We start from the raw sequence: 13,441 nt of genomic DNA, 5'->3' as shown, positions 1-13,441 counted from the left end.
TCCTGCGCCTTTTGGTGGTGGTGGGGGGGGGCGCGGATGGGCAGGGGGGCGGCGCTGGGGTCTGGGGTGGGGGGGGCTTCACCTTCCCACCCACCCCCTCCTTTAACCCCCCCACCCCACCGGGACCCGCGGGGCTGCCGCCGGGCACCGAGGGGCTGCGGAGAGCCGGGGAGGGGGGGGCTCAGGGGAAAGGAGGAGGGGGGGGGGCGGGCGGGGACCCCCCGGCCATCCCCAGCCCCGCTCCCCCAACTTGTGGGCTCGCCGGCGGCGGCTCCAGGCCGGTTTTTCAGGCGCTCTCTGCCTCCCCCCCCCCTTTCCTTCCAACCTTCCCCCCCCCTCACCTCCTCCCCGCCGCCGGCCCCGGCCCCAGCCCCAGCCGCAGCCCCCCCAAGCCCCGCAGGTGAGGCCGCCCAGGCGGGCGGGCCGCCCCAGGTACCGGCTGTATTTGTAGGGCGAGCCGGGCTGGGGGCTGCGGGGCTGCGGGGGTGAGGGGGTGAGGGGGTGCTGGGGGGTGCTTGGGGGGGTGTTGGGTACGGGGCGAGGGGTGTAGGGTGAAGGGTGCGGGGTGGAGGGTGCGGGATTTAGGGTGGAGGGTGCTGGATTTAGGGTGGAGGGTGCTGGATTTAGGGTGGAGGGTGTAGGGTGCGGGGTGTAGGGTGCGGGATTTAGGGTTTAGGGTGCGGGGGCTGCCGGCAGCCCGCGGGTGGGCGGCGAGGGGGGGTTGTGCGCGCGTGTGTGCATGTGCGTGTGTGCATGTGCGCGCGTGTGTGCGCGCGTGTACCCGGGGGGGAGGTTTCTTGCACGCACCCCACACACCCCACACACACACACACACGCGCGCACACGCACACGCAGCCGGGCGCGCACCCGCAGGACCGGCCCCGCTCCGGCCCCCCCAGGCGCAAACCATGTTCCAGCCGTCCGCCAAGCGCTGCTTCACCATCGAGTCCCTGGTGGCCAAGGACACCCCCCTGAACCCCGACGAACCCCCCCTGCGCCCCTCCGCCGCCCTCCCCTACCCCGGCCCCGGCCCCGCCGCCGATTCCTTCCCGGGGGGCTTCCAGGGGGCTGCAGCCGCCGCCGGGCGGGCCCTGTACGGCAGCGCCGAGCTCGTTTTCCCCGAGGCCGTCGGGCACCCGGCTCTGCCCGTGGGACCCCCGCCGCTGCCCCCCCCGCACCCCTTTTTCGGAGCGCAGCACCGCGACCCCCTCAACTTCTACCCCTGGGTGCTGCGCAACCGCTTCTTCGGGCACCGCTTCCAAGGTGAGCACGGAGCCGGGGGGGATTGGGGGTTTTGGGGAGGGGATGGAGGGGACCGGGGGGGGGTTCAGGGGGTCCCGGGGAGCCCCGCCAAGCGCCGCCGGCCCCCACCTGTTGCTGCGCCGCGGGGCACGGCCGGGCCCGGAGCCCCCCGGGGCTGGGGGCGCAGCGCGGGCGCTCGGGGCTGGGAGCGCGGAGCTGCTGCCCTCGGGACCAGCGCTTGTCCTGCTTTGCCGGCCTTCTTCTGCCTTCTTTCTTTCCGTCTTGCTTTCCTTCTTTCCCTCTTTCTCTCCTCCCTGTATTTCTTTTTTTTTTTTCTTACTCACTTTCTCTATTTGTTTCTCTTTCCTCCTTTCCTTCTTTCCATTTCCTTCTTTCTTTCTTTCTTTCTTTCTTTCTTTCTTTCTTTCTTTCTTTCTTTCTTTCTTTCTTTCTTTCTTTCTTTCTTTCTTTCTTTCTCTCTTTCTCTCTTTCTCTCTTTCTCTCTTTCTCTCTTTCTCTCTTTCTCTCTTTCTCTCTTTCTCTCTTTCTCTCTTTCTCTTTCTTTCTCTCTTTCTTTCTCTCTTTCTTTCTCTCTTTCTGTCCTTCCCTTTCTCTCTCTTTCTTTCCCTTTCTTTCATTCTCTCTTTCTTCTTTCTCTCCTCTCTGTTTCTGTTTCTCTCTTTTCCTGTTGTTTTCTTTCCGTGTTTCTTTTTCTTTCTCTTCCATTATTTTTGTTCTTAATTTCTTTCTCATTTTTTTAAAAAAATCCTTCTTTCCTAATCACTCACTTTTCTCTGCCTGCCTTCCTCTTTATTCTCCTTCTGTCTTTTCCTAACTCCCTCTTCCTTTCTTCTTCCCGTTCACTGTCCTATCTCGTTTTCCTTTCCTTTCCTTTCCTTTCCTTTCCTTTCCTTTCCTTTCCTTTCCTTTCCTTTCCTTTCCTTTCCTTTCCTTTCCTTTCCTTTCCTTTCCTTTCCTTTCCTTTCCTTTCCTTTCCTTTCCTTTCCTTTCCTTTCCTTTCCTTTCCTTTCCTTTCCTTTTTCTCCTTTCCTTTCCATTTTTTTCCTTTCCTCTCCCCTCCTTTCCCTCTCCTCCCATCCCCATCCCCATTTTCCAGCCCGAGCCCCGCCGGCGGCTGCAGCTCCCGGTGCGGCCCCGCAGTGCCCGCAGCGGCTCCCCCGGTGCTGGCGGCCCCGCGGGGCTCTGTCCAGCCAGCCGTCTCGCTGCCTCCTCCTCTAATCCTTTTTCTTTCTCATGTTTCCTTTGCTTTATTCATTTTTTCCTTTTTTTTCCCTTTTTTTTCCATTTTTTTCCCTTTTTAAATTTTTTTCCTTTTTTTCCCTTTTTTTCCCTTTTTTCCTTCTTTCATTTTTTTAAATTTTCTTTCTTTCTTTTTCTTTCTTTCTTTCTTTCTTTCTTTCTTTCTTTCTTTCTTTCTTTCTTTCTTTCTTTCTTTCTTTCTTTCTTTCTTTCTTTCTTTCTTTCTTTCTTTCTTCTTTCTCTCTTTCTTTCTCCCTCTTTCCTTCCTCTTTCATTTCCTTCCCCTTTTTCTCTCTGATTTTTCCCTTTCTCTCTTTCTTTCTGACTTTCCCTCAGCCTCCGTCTCGTTCCCTCTCTCACTTCTCTCCCGTAGCATTTTTCCTTCTGTCTGTCACTGAATGCTTTGGCTTGGAAGGGACCTTACAGCTCACCTAGTTCCACCCCCCTCACTTTTTTCTTTCTTTCTTTCCCTTTCTCTTTATTTTTTCTTTCTGTCTGTCTTTCTGCCTGCCTTTCAGTCTTCCCACCTTTCTGTATTTTCTTTTTTTTTTCTTTGCCTTTTCAAATTTATTTTACTTTATCTTTTTTCTTTTTCTTTCTGTCTCTTTTTCTTTCCCCCATTCTCTCCTTTTCCTTCCTTCTTTCTTTTTCTCTCTTTTTACCCCGTTCATTTCCCTTTCTCTTTTTTCTCTCAGTTTTTTCCTTGTCATTTCTCACTTTCTCCCCTTTCTTTCCCCTCTTGTCTTTTTCCATCCTGACTTTCCCATTTGCTCAACCTCCTCTCTCACCTCTTAGTCCTTCTTTCTCCTTCCGCTCTTCTTTCCCCCCTCGCCTCATTTCTCTCCCTGCTGTTTTTCTTCCCCAGCTCTCTCCGTGCCTTTTCTCTCTCCCCTTTTCCTCTCTGTCCCCCTTCCCCTCTCGCTCTGCCCCGTGCCCAGCCGGGAAGGAGACGACGAGCCGGGTGGGATCACCGCAGTGCTGGGGGGGCTCCCATCCTTCCCTACCTTCCCCCAGACCCCAAATCCCCCAAAACCCCATCAGACATGGTGCCGGGGATGCCTCCGCGGGGCCTGACGCTGCCGCTCTGCCCGCAGGGAGCGAGGTGTCCCAGGAGAGCCTGCTCCTGCACGGGCCCTTCGCCCGCAAACCCAAGCGCATCCGCACCGCCTTCTCGCCGTCCCAGCTCCTGCGGCTGGAGAGGGCCTTCGAGAAGAACCACTACGTGGTGGGCGCCGAGCGCAAGCAGCTGGCCAGCAGCCTCAGCCTCTCCGAGACCCAGGTACGGCACAGCATGGCACGGCACGGCACGGCACGGCACGGCACGGCACAGCCGGCAGCAGCTCCGCGCCGAAACCGCTCGGGGCCGGGCGAAATCCCGGCTCCTGTCTCCAGGAATCGTGCACGGAAATTGTGCCGGAGCTGCGCAGGTTTTTGGGGTCAGGTCGGGCTTTTTTTTGGTGATGGGGAGCTGCTGCTGTTGGCTGAGCAGTGTTTTCGGATCAAGATCCCCTGCAGCGGGGCTGGGGCTCGGGTAGGGACGCAGGTTCCCCCCCGCGCTCTCCAGTCAGAGTCGTTTTCCAGTGTTATTCCTTGTTTGCTTGGGTGTTTTGCTGCGTGCAAAATATGTTTTTAAAAATCTGGTGACCAAAGCAGAAGCAGTGTCACCCCTCTGGCAAAAATCTGTCTTAACCTGGCCCAGTTTTGGGGTCTGCGGGCAGACTCAGGACAGTGCAAAGAAACGTGCCCGCGAAGGGTGCGCGCTCCCAGGGCTTGTTTCAGCTGCAGCTTTCGGATTTTAGGAAAGACATCACACAAGCATTTGGCCCTCAGTGTAGGAGATGAGGAAGGGGGGTGAGGGTGAAAGGAAAAGTGTATGGTGCCAGGGGAAAAGAGGGGGATTGGGGCCGAGCAGCCCCGCACGCTGGGTGCGCTGCTCCCAAAACCCCGGGCGAAAGCACCCCACTTCTCCTAATATCCAGCGATGGAGTCAACGAGGAGAGTGTCTGCCAAATTCTGGCTGTTAATTTGGCTTGTTTTCCATCTTCAATTTAATGGAAAATAAAATAATATCCATTCCACTGAAAACTAAAGGCAGAGCTGTGGGAGTTCCTCGCAGCCGCTGCCTTGTCCTCGCCCAGGCTCTGCCGGCTTCGGCGCGAGCAAAACCTGCAAATGCAGCCCCGTGAGAGGGAAGTTAGCAGGGAAAATTCCCTGTAACGGGGACAGCGGGCGGCCACAGAGCAAGGAGATTTAACCAAAAGCAGGCAGCCGGGAGGACGGACCGAGCTCTGTAAGGGCACCGTGTTTGGGGGATGCAGCCCCGAAGCAGGGCACGGCAGGAGCTGGCACCCCGGCTCCATCCCCTCTCGCTTTTCTTTGCTGCTTCGGCCACTTCTCGGGGCTGAAAACGGTGCTAAGAAAAAGAAAAAGAAAAAAAAAAAAGCTGAAAGGTCAAAGAACAACCAGCAGCTTGCCTGGGCGGGAAGGGCAGCTGCGGGGTGCCCGGGGGCGCTCAGAGCCCCTCGCATTTTGCACCATTGCCCCGAGCCGAAAGGCAATTTCTTGGGAGAAAGCAGAGGTATCTGCCTCTAAATCCGCCTGCATAAACAGAATCGCAGCGAGAGGCAATATAGAAATGTATTTTTTTACACAGTGCAGCCTGCTTTGTAGTTCTGTATCTCCTCGCTCCGGGGAAGCTGCGGCACCGCCGGGTCGTTGCGCACGGGGGGAGCCTCGGCCCCGGGACCAGGGCGCTGCAGGGAAACCTCCTCCCCACCAGCTTTGTGCCTTAAAATATATCCCCATATTAGATATTGCTTAGATATATTTATGTGGATAAATATGTGTTATATAGAGGCGTTTTAAATATTCTATTAATTACCCAGAGGGAAATAACCCAGCCGTGTGGCGTGGGACCGGGCACTGAACTGAGCAGGGCTGGATTCGGGAGAGGCAGCCAGGGGCTGCTGGTGGTTACCCAGAATATTTCATGTCCTGTGACCCTGCTGCTGTCACCTCCTTGCTTCAGGGCACGTGCAGGGGATGCTGAGCCCCACAAACCCCTCTAAAATCCCCCGATGTGCTCCATGCCATGCGGTGGCATCGCCCCAGGTGTGCCTCCACCCGTGGCCGGTGCCCTGTCCCGTGTCCCAAGTGGTGTGTGGATGAGTGGATGATTTTTTTTTTATTTCGGAGCAGTGCACAGGGGCTGAGCAGCTCTGCTGGGGGGCTGCTGGGCCTGGACTCCTCTTTTTCAGCCTCTTTTCCCCTGCAAAGGGCAGCTCGGTGGTGCTGAGCCGGGTCCAGCCAGGGAGCAACACCTGGAGCAGCCCCAGGGGGAGGTGAAAAGGGTACCAGCGCCCTCCCCAAAGCAGGAACCGCCTTGGGCCATGGGGGGAGCGGTGGGGACAGGTGATTAACCCCTTCCCAGCCCTCCTCCCACCAAGGTGCTGGGACGACAGGCAGAGGAAAAAATAAAAAACACACAAAAAAAGGGGTTTTTGGAGAAAAGGAAGCGTCAGCGGCAAATATAGGGGTGTAGTGGGATGACGCCGGGGGGGCACGGCGCAAGAGGAGCCGGCCGCGTGCCGGGATGACGCAGAGGCGTGGGGACAGCGTGTGCCACGTACCCGGGCCCATGGGACGCGTGGGACGTGCGTGTGTGGGGCTGGTGCGACACGGGGAGACGGCGTTTGCATGTGCCGGGCGGCGTGGGACAGGACGGGACACGGGGACTGGGGTGTGCCAGGCGGGGCGGCGCAGGCGGTGACGGCGCCGTGCCCATCGTTGGTGGCACCAGGCCGCCCCGGTTACCCGGTTTCGCTGGCCCATGGGTTGGGAAATCGCTTTGCAGAGTGGATTTTGCGCAGCGAGGCCTCGTGCAAAATTCTGCACGCCGCAGGCTGAGCCGCTCCATCCCCGGCAGCACGTGGAGAGCACCCCGGGGGACACCCCCTGCGGGGTCCCCTGCCCAAAGCGCCGGGCTCCTGCCCAGCTGTGAGGTGTGGGGTGATTGTGGCCATGCCATGGGTGACCCCACAAGCCCTTCTGGTGTTCTGCTTGCAGGGCTGGCTGCCCCCAGCCCCCGTGGGCCGCAGTGGTGCCGGTAATCATTGACAGAGCGGCCCCGTGACCGTGCGGATGCCTGGAAGTTACGGGAGGAGAAAGATGGGACGCAGATAAACCCGGAGAGCGGCCGTGCTGCGGTGCAGGGCGGGTGGGTGGGCTGGGTTCTGTGCGCCCAGCTGGGGCTGCAGCTCCTGGGGGAAATTTGGAGCCCCCCGACAGCTCCGTACCGTGGGCCGTCCGCTCTCCCCAGCTCGGATTCACACCACAGCAGTGATGTCCCCACAGCAGGACACCTGGAGGCTTGAAAAATTGGGGTAGGGGAGGCAGTGGGAGCCTGGGGGCCTCCAAATGAGACAAGGTGGCAGCTGGGGACTGTCCCCATCAGATGGGTCCGGGCTCGTAGGGGTGCACAGTGCAGCTCCCCCGTCCTGTCTGGGACACGAGCCAGGGGCACGCTTCTTGGGCACGGAGCAGCAAGGTGCCGAGAAAGGGCAATCGCTTTTGGGGTGCTCCCTTCCCAACCTTTGTGTCTCACTAAAGCAAACTCCCGAGTTTTGGGGTGTTTTTTTTTTAAAAAAAAGCCCTGGCTGGGGCTTTGTGGCATCGCACCGGGGGCTTCGTGCGCTGCGCTCCAGTGGGAGCAGCACTGCCTGCGCCACCGGGGTCCCAGCTGGGGACCTTGGAGGTGACAGCACGGCACGAGGAGGTGACAGCAGGGCTGGTCCCTGGGTCACGGCTGCTGCAGAGCTCCTCCAGCTGAAAGGCTGCTGCTGGAGCCTCGTGCTTACACCCACAGCATCGCTCCCGTCCTGGAAATGCTGGGGATGTGTGGCTGGCCTGAAGGGTTGGGGACAGCCTCACCTTGCCTCGGGAGGATTTGGGAGATGCCTCGCCCCCAGCTCTGATTGCCACAGAGCCTCAGCCAAGCAGCTCGATCTCTTTATACCTCGGTTTCCCCTGCTCTACCTCAGGGATAAGGCAACTTCCTCGCTCCCAGAGGGCTGGGAGCTTTAATTAAAGTTTGCAAAGTGCTCCGCGGTGGGTGAATGAAAGGCGCCAGCTCGGTATTGTTTGAGAAATGCCCCAAAGCGAGGAAAGCGAATGGTTTGAGTCCCCGGCCGGGGTTCCAACAGGCGGTGGTGCCATAAAGCAGCTGGTTTGGTGCAACGAGCACGCCTCGGAGCCACCGAGCGGCCCCCTGCGCGCCGGGAGGGCTTTGCTCCCCTGGGAATGAGGGGCCGAGGGACGACCTTGGACTGCTGAGAAACCCCCCGGAGCAGGAGGCGAGCACGGGCTGGGAGCAGAGCCCGAGGAATGGGGCTGAAAGGGGGCACGATCCGGGACGTGGCCGCTGCAGGTGATGGCTCCCACCCCGCTGCGTCGCGGGGCTGGCATCAGCGGCCGAGCAGCGGCACCTAGTGTCCTGCCAGGGCCCACGAGGCTGGGCAGCATCCTACAGCACTGCTCAGCATCCTACAGCACTGCTCAGCATCCTACAGCACCCCACAGCACCCCACAGCACCGCCAGCAGCTCCCTGCATCGCCAAATTCCCGGCTGCTCTCAGTGCCCGTGGTGCCGCGTCCGTCGCAGGAGCTGCCCCCGAGCGCGGAGACACCGCAGCCTCTGCGGGCTGCTGGGGCAGCCTGGTGGTGGAAAACCTTTCCTCGCACCTAAATGCTGTGAATTTATCCTCTAGGTTAGCCCCCTGGTTGTTTGCAGTCTTTTGAGAGCCTCAGACCCTGCCCTCGGGCTTTTGCGCACGAGGGGCGCAAAGAGACGGAGCGGCACGATGGGCTCGGCCCCAAAATGCCGGTTATTGCCCCATTTTAGTGGCCTGGGGAGGTGATGGGCTTGGTCGGGCTGTGCCTGGAGATGAAGCAGGGCCGGGAGCTGGTGGTGCCACCCCAACCCCAGGGCATGATGTGTGGGGCCATCGGGGACACCCATGGCACCACGGTGCTGGGCACCCGCTCCCATCCTGCGAAGCGCAGCAGGGAAAGGGAAACTGAGGCAGGGCTGGGACCTCTTTGTGGCCACTCTGGGGGGGAAAATGGAGAAATGGGAACCGCTGGGGTGAGTGGGAACTCGCTGGGAGCTCACAGGAGATTGCCTGTCCTCTCCTCGCTCTCCCCCAGGTGAAAGTGTGGTTCCAGAACCGGCGGACGAAATACAAACGGCAGAAGCTGGAGGAGGAAGGGCTGGACTCGGACCAGAAGAAGAAAGGCTCCCACCACATCAACCGATGGCGCCTCGCCACCAAGCAGTCGAGCGGAGAAGACATCGACGTCACCTCCAACGACTAAGGCAGGGACAGGCTCCTGGTGCAGCCACCATGGAGAGGAACCCGGGGGACGAAGGGGGGACACGCGCGGCGGCACCGCCACGCGAACTCTAGGGACGCCAGCGCCCAAAGCCGCCGCCGCCGGTCCTCCGGGGGCCCCGCACCCCGTTCCCCCCCGCCGCCCGCGGTGCCCGGGGCATCCCTCGGGGGCGCTTTTTGGGAAGCCCCCGCCCGAGCCGAGGAGGAGGAAGAGGAGGCTGCCAGGGCCCCGCGCCCCGGGACGCGACCGCGCATCCTCCTCCGCGCTGGAAGCCGCCCGTCAGCCGTGAGCTCGACTCAAAACGTCCTACCTAGAAGCTCAATGTGCCCAGCCCTGTTTTTTTTTGTTCGTTTGTTCTTTTTTTTTTTTTTTTTTTGGCCTCCCTCTCCCCCCTCCTCCTTCCTCTGTCGTCGTTTTGTTGTGTTTTTTTGTTTTTGTTTTTTTTCCTCGTTCCGTTCCGTTTTTACACGGTTTCGTTTTAATTTATTCTCTTCATTTTTTTTTTGTGCCCGTGTGCGTGCGTTCAACCCGTCGTAGGTAGTCAGCAGCTGTAGCGTGTGTGTTAACTGCGTGGAAATAAAAAGCAAAAATGCGCTCCAACCCCGGCTCCTTGCCTCCGCCGCCCCCCCTCGCCCACCCCAGGAGCATCCCACGAGGACGTGGCCACCGGGACACCGGCGTCACCGGCCACGGGTGGCGTCCCCACGGCGGTGGCATTGCCGTGGGGTGAGGACGGTGGTGGGAAAGCAGCAGGAGAAGGGGGCAGCTCCCGGTGGGGGCCGCGCCGTCGCCGGGGGGGCCGCAGGTATGCCAGGTATGCGGCGGCTTCGGGGCTGGCAGCCCCCTCACACCTGCGCCGGGGATTGAATGTCGAGGGAGAGGCAGCCCCAGAGCGAGCAGGAATGCCCCGGTCTGATGGGAAACGGGGCGCTGGGGGCTGCCCGGGGACCCCCCCTGGCTCCAGGCACTCGTGGACCCCCAGAGAAGAGGGGGGGAAAGAAGAGGGGATTTGGGGTGAGGGATAAGTGTTGGGCACCCTCCTGGGGTCTGGGGGCTGAAGGTTGGGCACCCTCCTGCATCCCACCTGGGTCTGGGGTTGGATGTTTATAATAATTTTCTCTATATAATAGGCAAATATAATCATTATAGATTCTATATATACAAATCTGTGTATATATGATATATACAAGGCCATATAAATATTATTTGCTGTATACAAATATCATATACACACACTTCTATATATATAGGATAAAAATTGCTGCTCTTCGGGACGGGGCAGCCCTCTCCCCACCTGCCTGGAAACACCCCGTCCCTGGAGCAGCCCCCCCAGCCAAGCAAAATGATGAGAATTTGGGTTTTTTGCTCGTCTTTTCAAGGAATTTGAAGGCCTGCACCTGGTGGCACAGCCCCCCGGGTCCCGCAGCCCCCTCCGTTCCTCCCCGCCTGGCCCCCGCGCAGCAAGGACGCCCGCGAGAGGCGGCGAAGTCTTTAAAGATTTTTTAATTCCAGACACGGAGAAGTGTTACATAAAGTGTGGCGGTCGAGAAATCCATCGAGAAGGTTAAAAAGAGGCCCCCCCGGGGGCTGTGGGGGGCCGGGTGCGCGCAGCAGCGGCTGGAAGACGTGGCCGGGCGGCGATGCCCGCGGGCTGCGGGGCGGAGGAGCCGACACGAGGCAGCCCCAGCGACAAAAAAAAATCCCATGGCCAAAGGGGACGGCTCCCAAAATGCGGGGAGGTGCCAGGCTGCGGGTACCCGACGGTGCCAGGAGCTGATTTCGAGGCTGGATTTGTGGGCTCCTCATCCCAGGGCATCATCCGCCCCGGCACCGCGGCCACCTGCCCTCGCCTCGCCGCACGTGGGGATGGAGAGCAAAAAATAACCAGCAAGGCATTAAAAAAGCAAAGGAGCTGCGAGTGAGGGGAAGCGGAGAAACTGAGAAAAGGGGAGAAGCAGCCAGGAGCACCAAAAAATTAAAATGGGTTTGGGCAGCGGGCGTGCATGGGACGCGGGCGATCAGTGGGGTGGCTGCGGTGCCGGGTGCCGCCGCTCATCCCCCACGTCCCCAGGTAGGGAAATCCCAAGCGCTGAGGCTGGCAGAGCTCAGAGCTGGTGTTTGATGACCACAGCTCTAGGAGGAGAGCAGGGCCGAGCCATTTCCCATTTCCCATTTTTCCATTTCCCATTTCCCACTGCAGGCTCCAGGGCACCAGCACCAGAGCCCCGTGGCCGTCCCCTGGCTGTCCCCAGCAGCCCCAGGTCGCCCCTTCCAGGAGGGAACCTTAACTCCTCGCTGGCACCTTTTGCTGCAACCTGGTCCTCATTATTTCTTAATTAACATATCCAAGAAATCAATTAACTGCGACATTTCTAATTAAATACTACAGGAGATGATCAGCTCATTATTATTATCTGCTGAGGTGAACAACTTGATGTGTGTGGGGGGTGTGTGGTGGTTTTTTTTTTCCTTCCCATTTCTTCCACTTCCCCAATTATAGGAAATAATAAATGCAAATGGTTGGGTTGTTCTCACAAACCGAAGGCTCCTTTTGTACATTAGGAAAGTCGGAGAGATTAATTAGCTATTAAGTGAGTGTGCATAATGTTATCATTAGCTGTTGTGTGTATTCCTTTTTGGCACGATCTGCTGTCCTAATAAACAGTCCTAATGTGCTGCCACTTCCCCAGTGCCGTGCTTTTCCCCTCCTCAGACGGCACCGGGAGCGGAGCACGACGCCGAGCCCACTTCCCAAACACAGCCCCAAGCACCAACCCTGCCAGGAGGAGCCGTGTGGGGTGCACCAAGGACGAGCGCAGCAGTTCCCAAAAGTGGCACCAGGCACCCCGTGTGGCCCCAGAGGGTCCTGCTGTGGAGCATCCCAGCCTTGAATTTGGGGGATTTGGGGATTTGGGGTCCGGTGCGTGGCCAGGGGCCGGGCAGTGCCGAACGGCCCCGCTGTTTTCGTGTCCCGGTGCCCTTGTGCTGGGGGGACGCTGCCTCTCTGCTGCTCCCCAAACGTGCTCCTCATCCACACACCGTGTCCTGCTCCCCAGGTGAGGGGACAGCCCTGAGGGGGGACACTCAGGGAGGGGCAGCAGAGGTGAGACCCGAGCCCCGCGTTGGGTTCCAGCTCCGCTGCTCTCCCGGGTGCGCACACAGCCGGACGCACGGCGCCCTCAAGTCCCACATCATTTTGGGGGCCCTCACCCCACAAACACCTCTGGCACAGAATCCGGCCCTCCTGACTCACAGAGCAGGGGGGGAGCAGGAAACCCAAAGCAGCGCAGCCCTCGTTGTGCGCCGCGGGATCAGCCCTCCGCTAATGAGCTCCGCGGCGAGCCGAAACGCTCCGCAGGTGAAACGTGCCCAGGGAAAAACCCTCCGTGCGCCCCTTCCCCTCTCACAAACCAGGAACCGGCTCCTTTCCTAAGCAAAACCTGCTCGGTTTTTCGTGCTTTTTTTCCCCTGGTGTCTCTCCGAAAGGAGTGCAGCGAGCGGGGCCGCGGCTATTTCCCCGCGCGGCTCCGTAATTAGCCGCGCGCGCTGCAAATTACTCACTCCATCTGCGGGCCCGGCAGGTAGCGGAGTTCACAGCCACGAAATCTTTGATCAGTAATTACGGTGTAAAAAGCAAATCAGCGGCTCCCTCCTCGCTCCACCCCTCCGAAACCACCCCACTACAAAGTGAAGGCTCCGTCGCACCCCCCCCCCCTCAAAAAACAAACAAACAAACAACCCAAAGCCCGAGATAAAAAAGCTTCGCAGCATCTCAGTGGAATGGCTCGGGCACAAAACCCACCCTGGGGGCTTGTGGGGAGCTCAGCTCTGGGCTCAGCTACACCACCAGCCCCCGGGGTGTGTTTTAGACCAGCTCCATCCCCGCTTCGGGCACATCCCGCAGCACCCCAGGGCGCTCTGCGCCTCCCCACACCCAGCATGGCCCCGTTTTTGGGGTGACCCCTCCACAGGGTGATGGGGGAAGGCAGGAGACGCTTCCCCAAATATTTGGTTTGGGGAAAGTGCTCCCCAGGGTGCTGCTCAGCAGCTGGCTTCACACGGGGAGCGGCAGCGCTGCCGGTGCTGCTGTGCCATCGTGCCAACCCCCCCAAAAAAACCCTGTAGGGACCCCAGGGGTGTCCCCGCTTGGTGCTGAGCATACATTCATCTCATCTAGTGCACTGGAAGAACTCTGCTGGGTCAGCTCCAGCTGTCCTTTACTCCGGTGGAAATGCAGGGAGCTCCACGAGCTCTGCGCCCCCACCAGTGCCAGGGACAAAATGGGAGCTGGGCTGGCAGCTGGGCTCTGGCTCAGCCTGGTGCAGCTCCAGTGAGAGCAGCAAATAGGGTCTGAGCCCCCCCAGCCCCAAACATTGCACCACATCCTTGTGCGTACATTCGGTGTCAGTGGCAATTTGGTTTTCCCTGTTCCCCCCCACCCTCCCCAGGTCCCCCCCAGCCCCAACAAGGTGGCATCGGCACGAGGGCAACCTGCGTGTTCGGCTGTGCCATCACCAAAACGCCTCCATCCCTGCAACGGGCCAGGAGA

General features: G+C 59.4%; 1 protein-coding gene across 1 annotated transcript; it reads left to right on the top strand.

The window, feature by feature from the left end:
* Positions 1–588: 588 nt before the first annotated feature.
* Positions 589–9,492, top strand: LOC101792170 (homeobox protein EMX1). Its single transcript, XM_027455862.3, has 3 exons — positions 589–1,263; positions 3,597–3,781; positions 8,707–9,492. The coding sequence occupies exons 1-3, from the start codon at positions 909–911 to the stop codon at positions 8,872–8,874; spliced, it is 708 nt and encodes a 235-aa protein (XP_027311663.3). The 5' UTR covers positions 589–908; the 3' UTR covers positions 8,875–9,492.
* The last annotated feature ends 3,949 nt before the right edge of the window (positions 9,493–13,441 follow it).

Source organism: Anas platyrhynchos, chromosome 4, assembly GCF_047663525.1.
Source record: "Anas platyrhynchos isolate ZD024472 breed Pekin duck chromosome 4, IASCAAS_PekinDuck_T2T, whole genome shotgun sequence".
Taxonomy (NCBI): Eukaryota; Metazoa; Chordata; class Aves; order Anseriformes; family Anatidae; genus Anas; species Anas platyrhynchos.
This window is presented reverse-complemented; position numbering and strand designations above follow the sequence as displayed.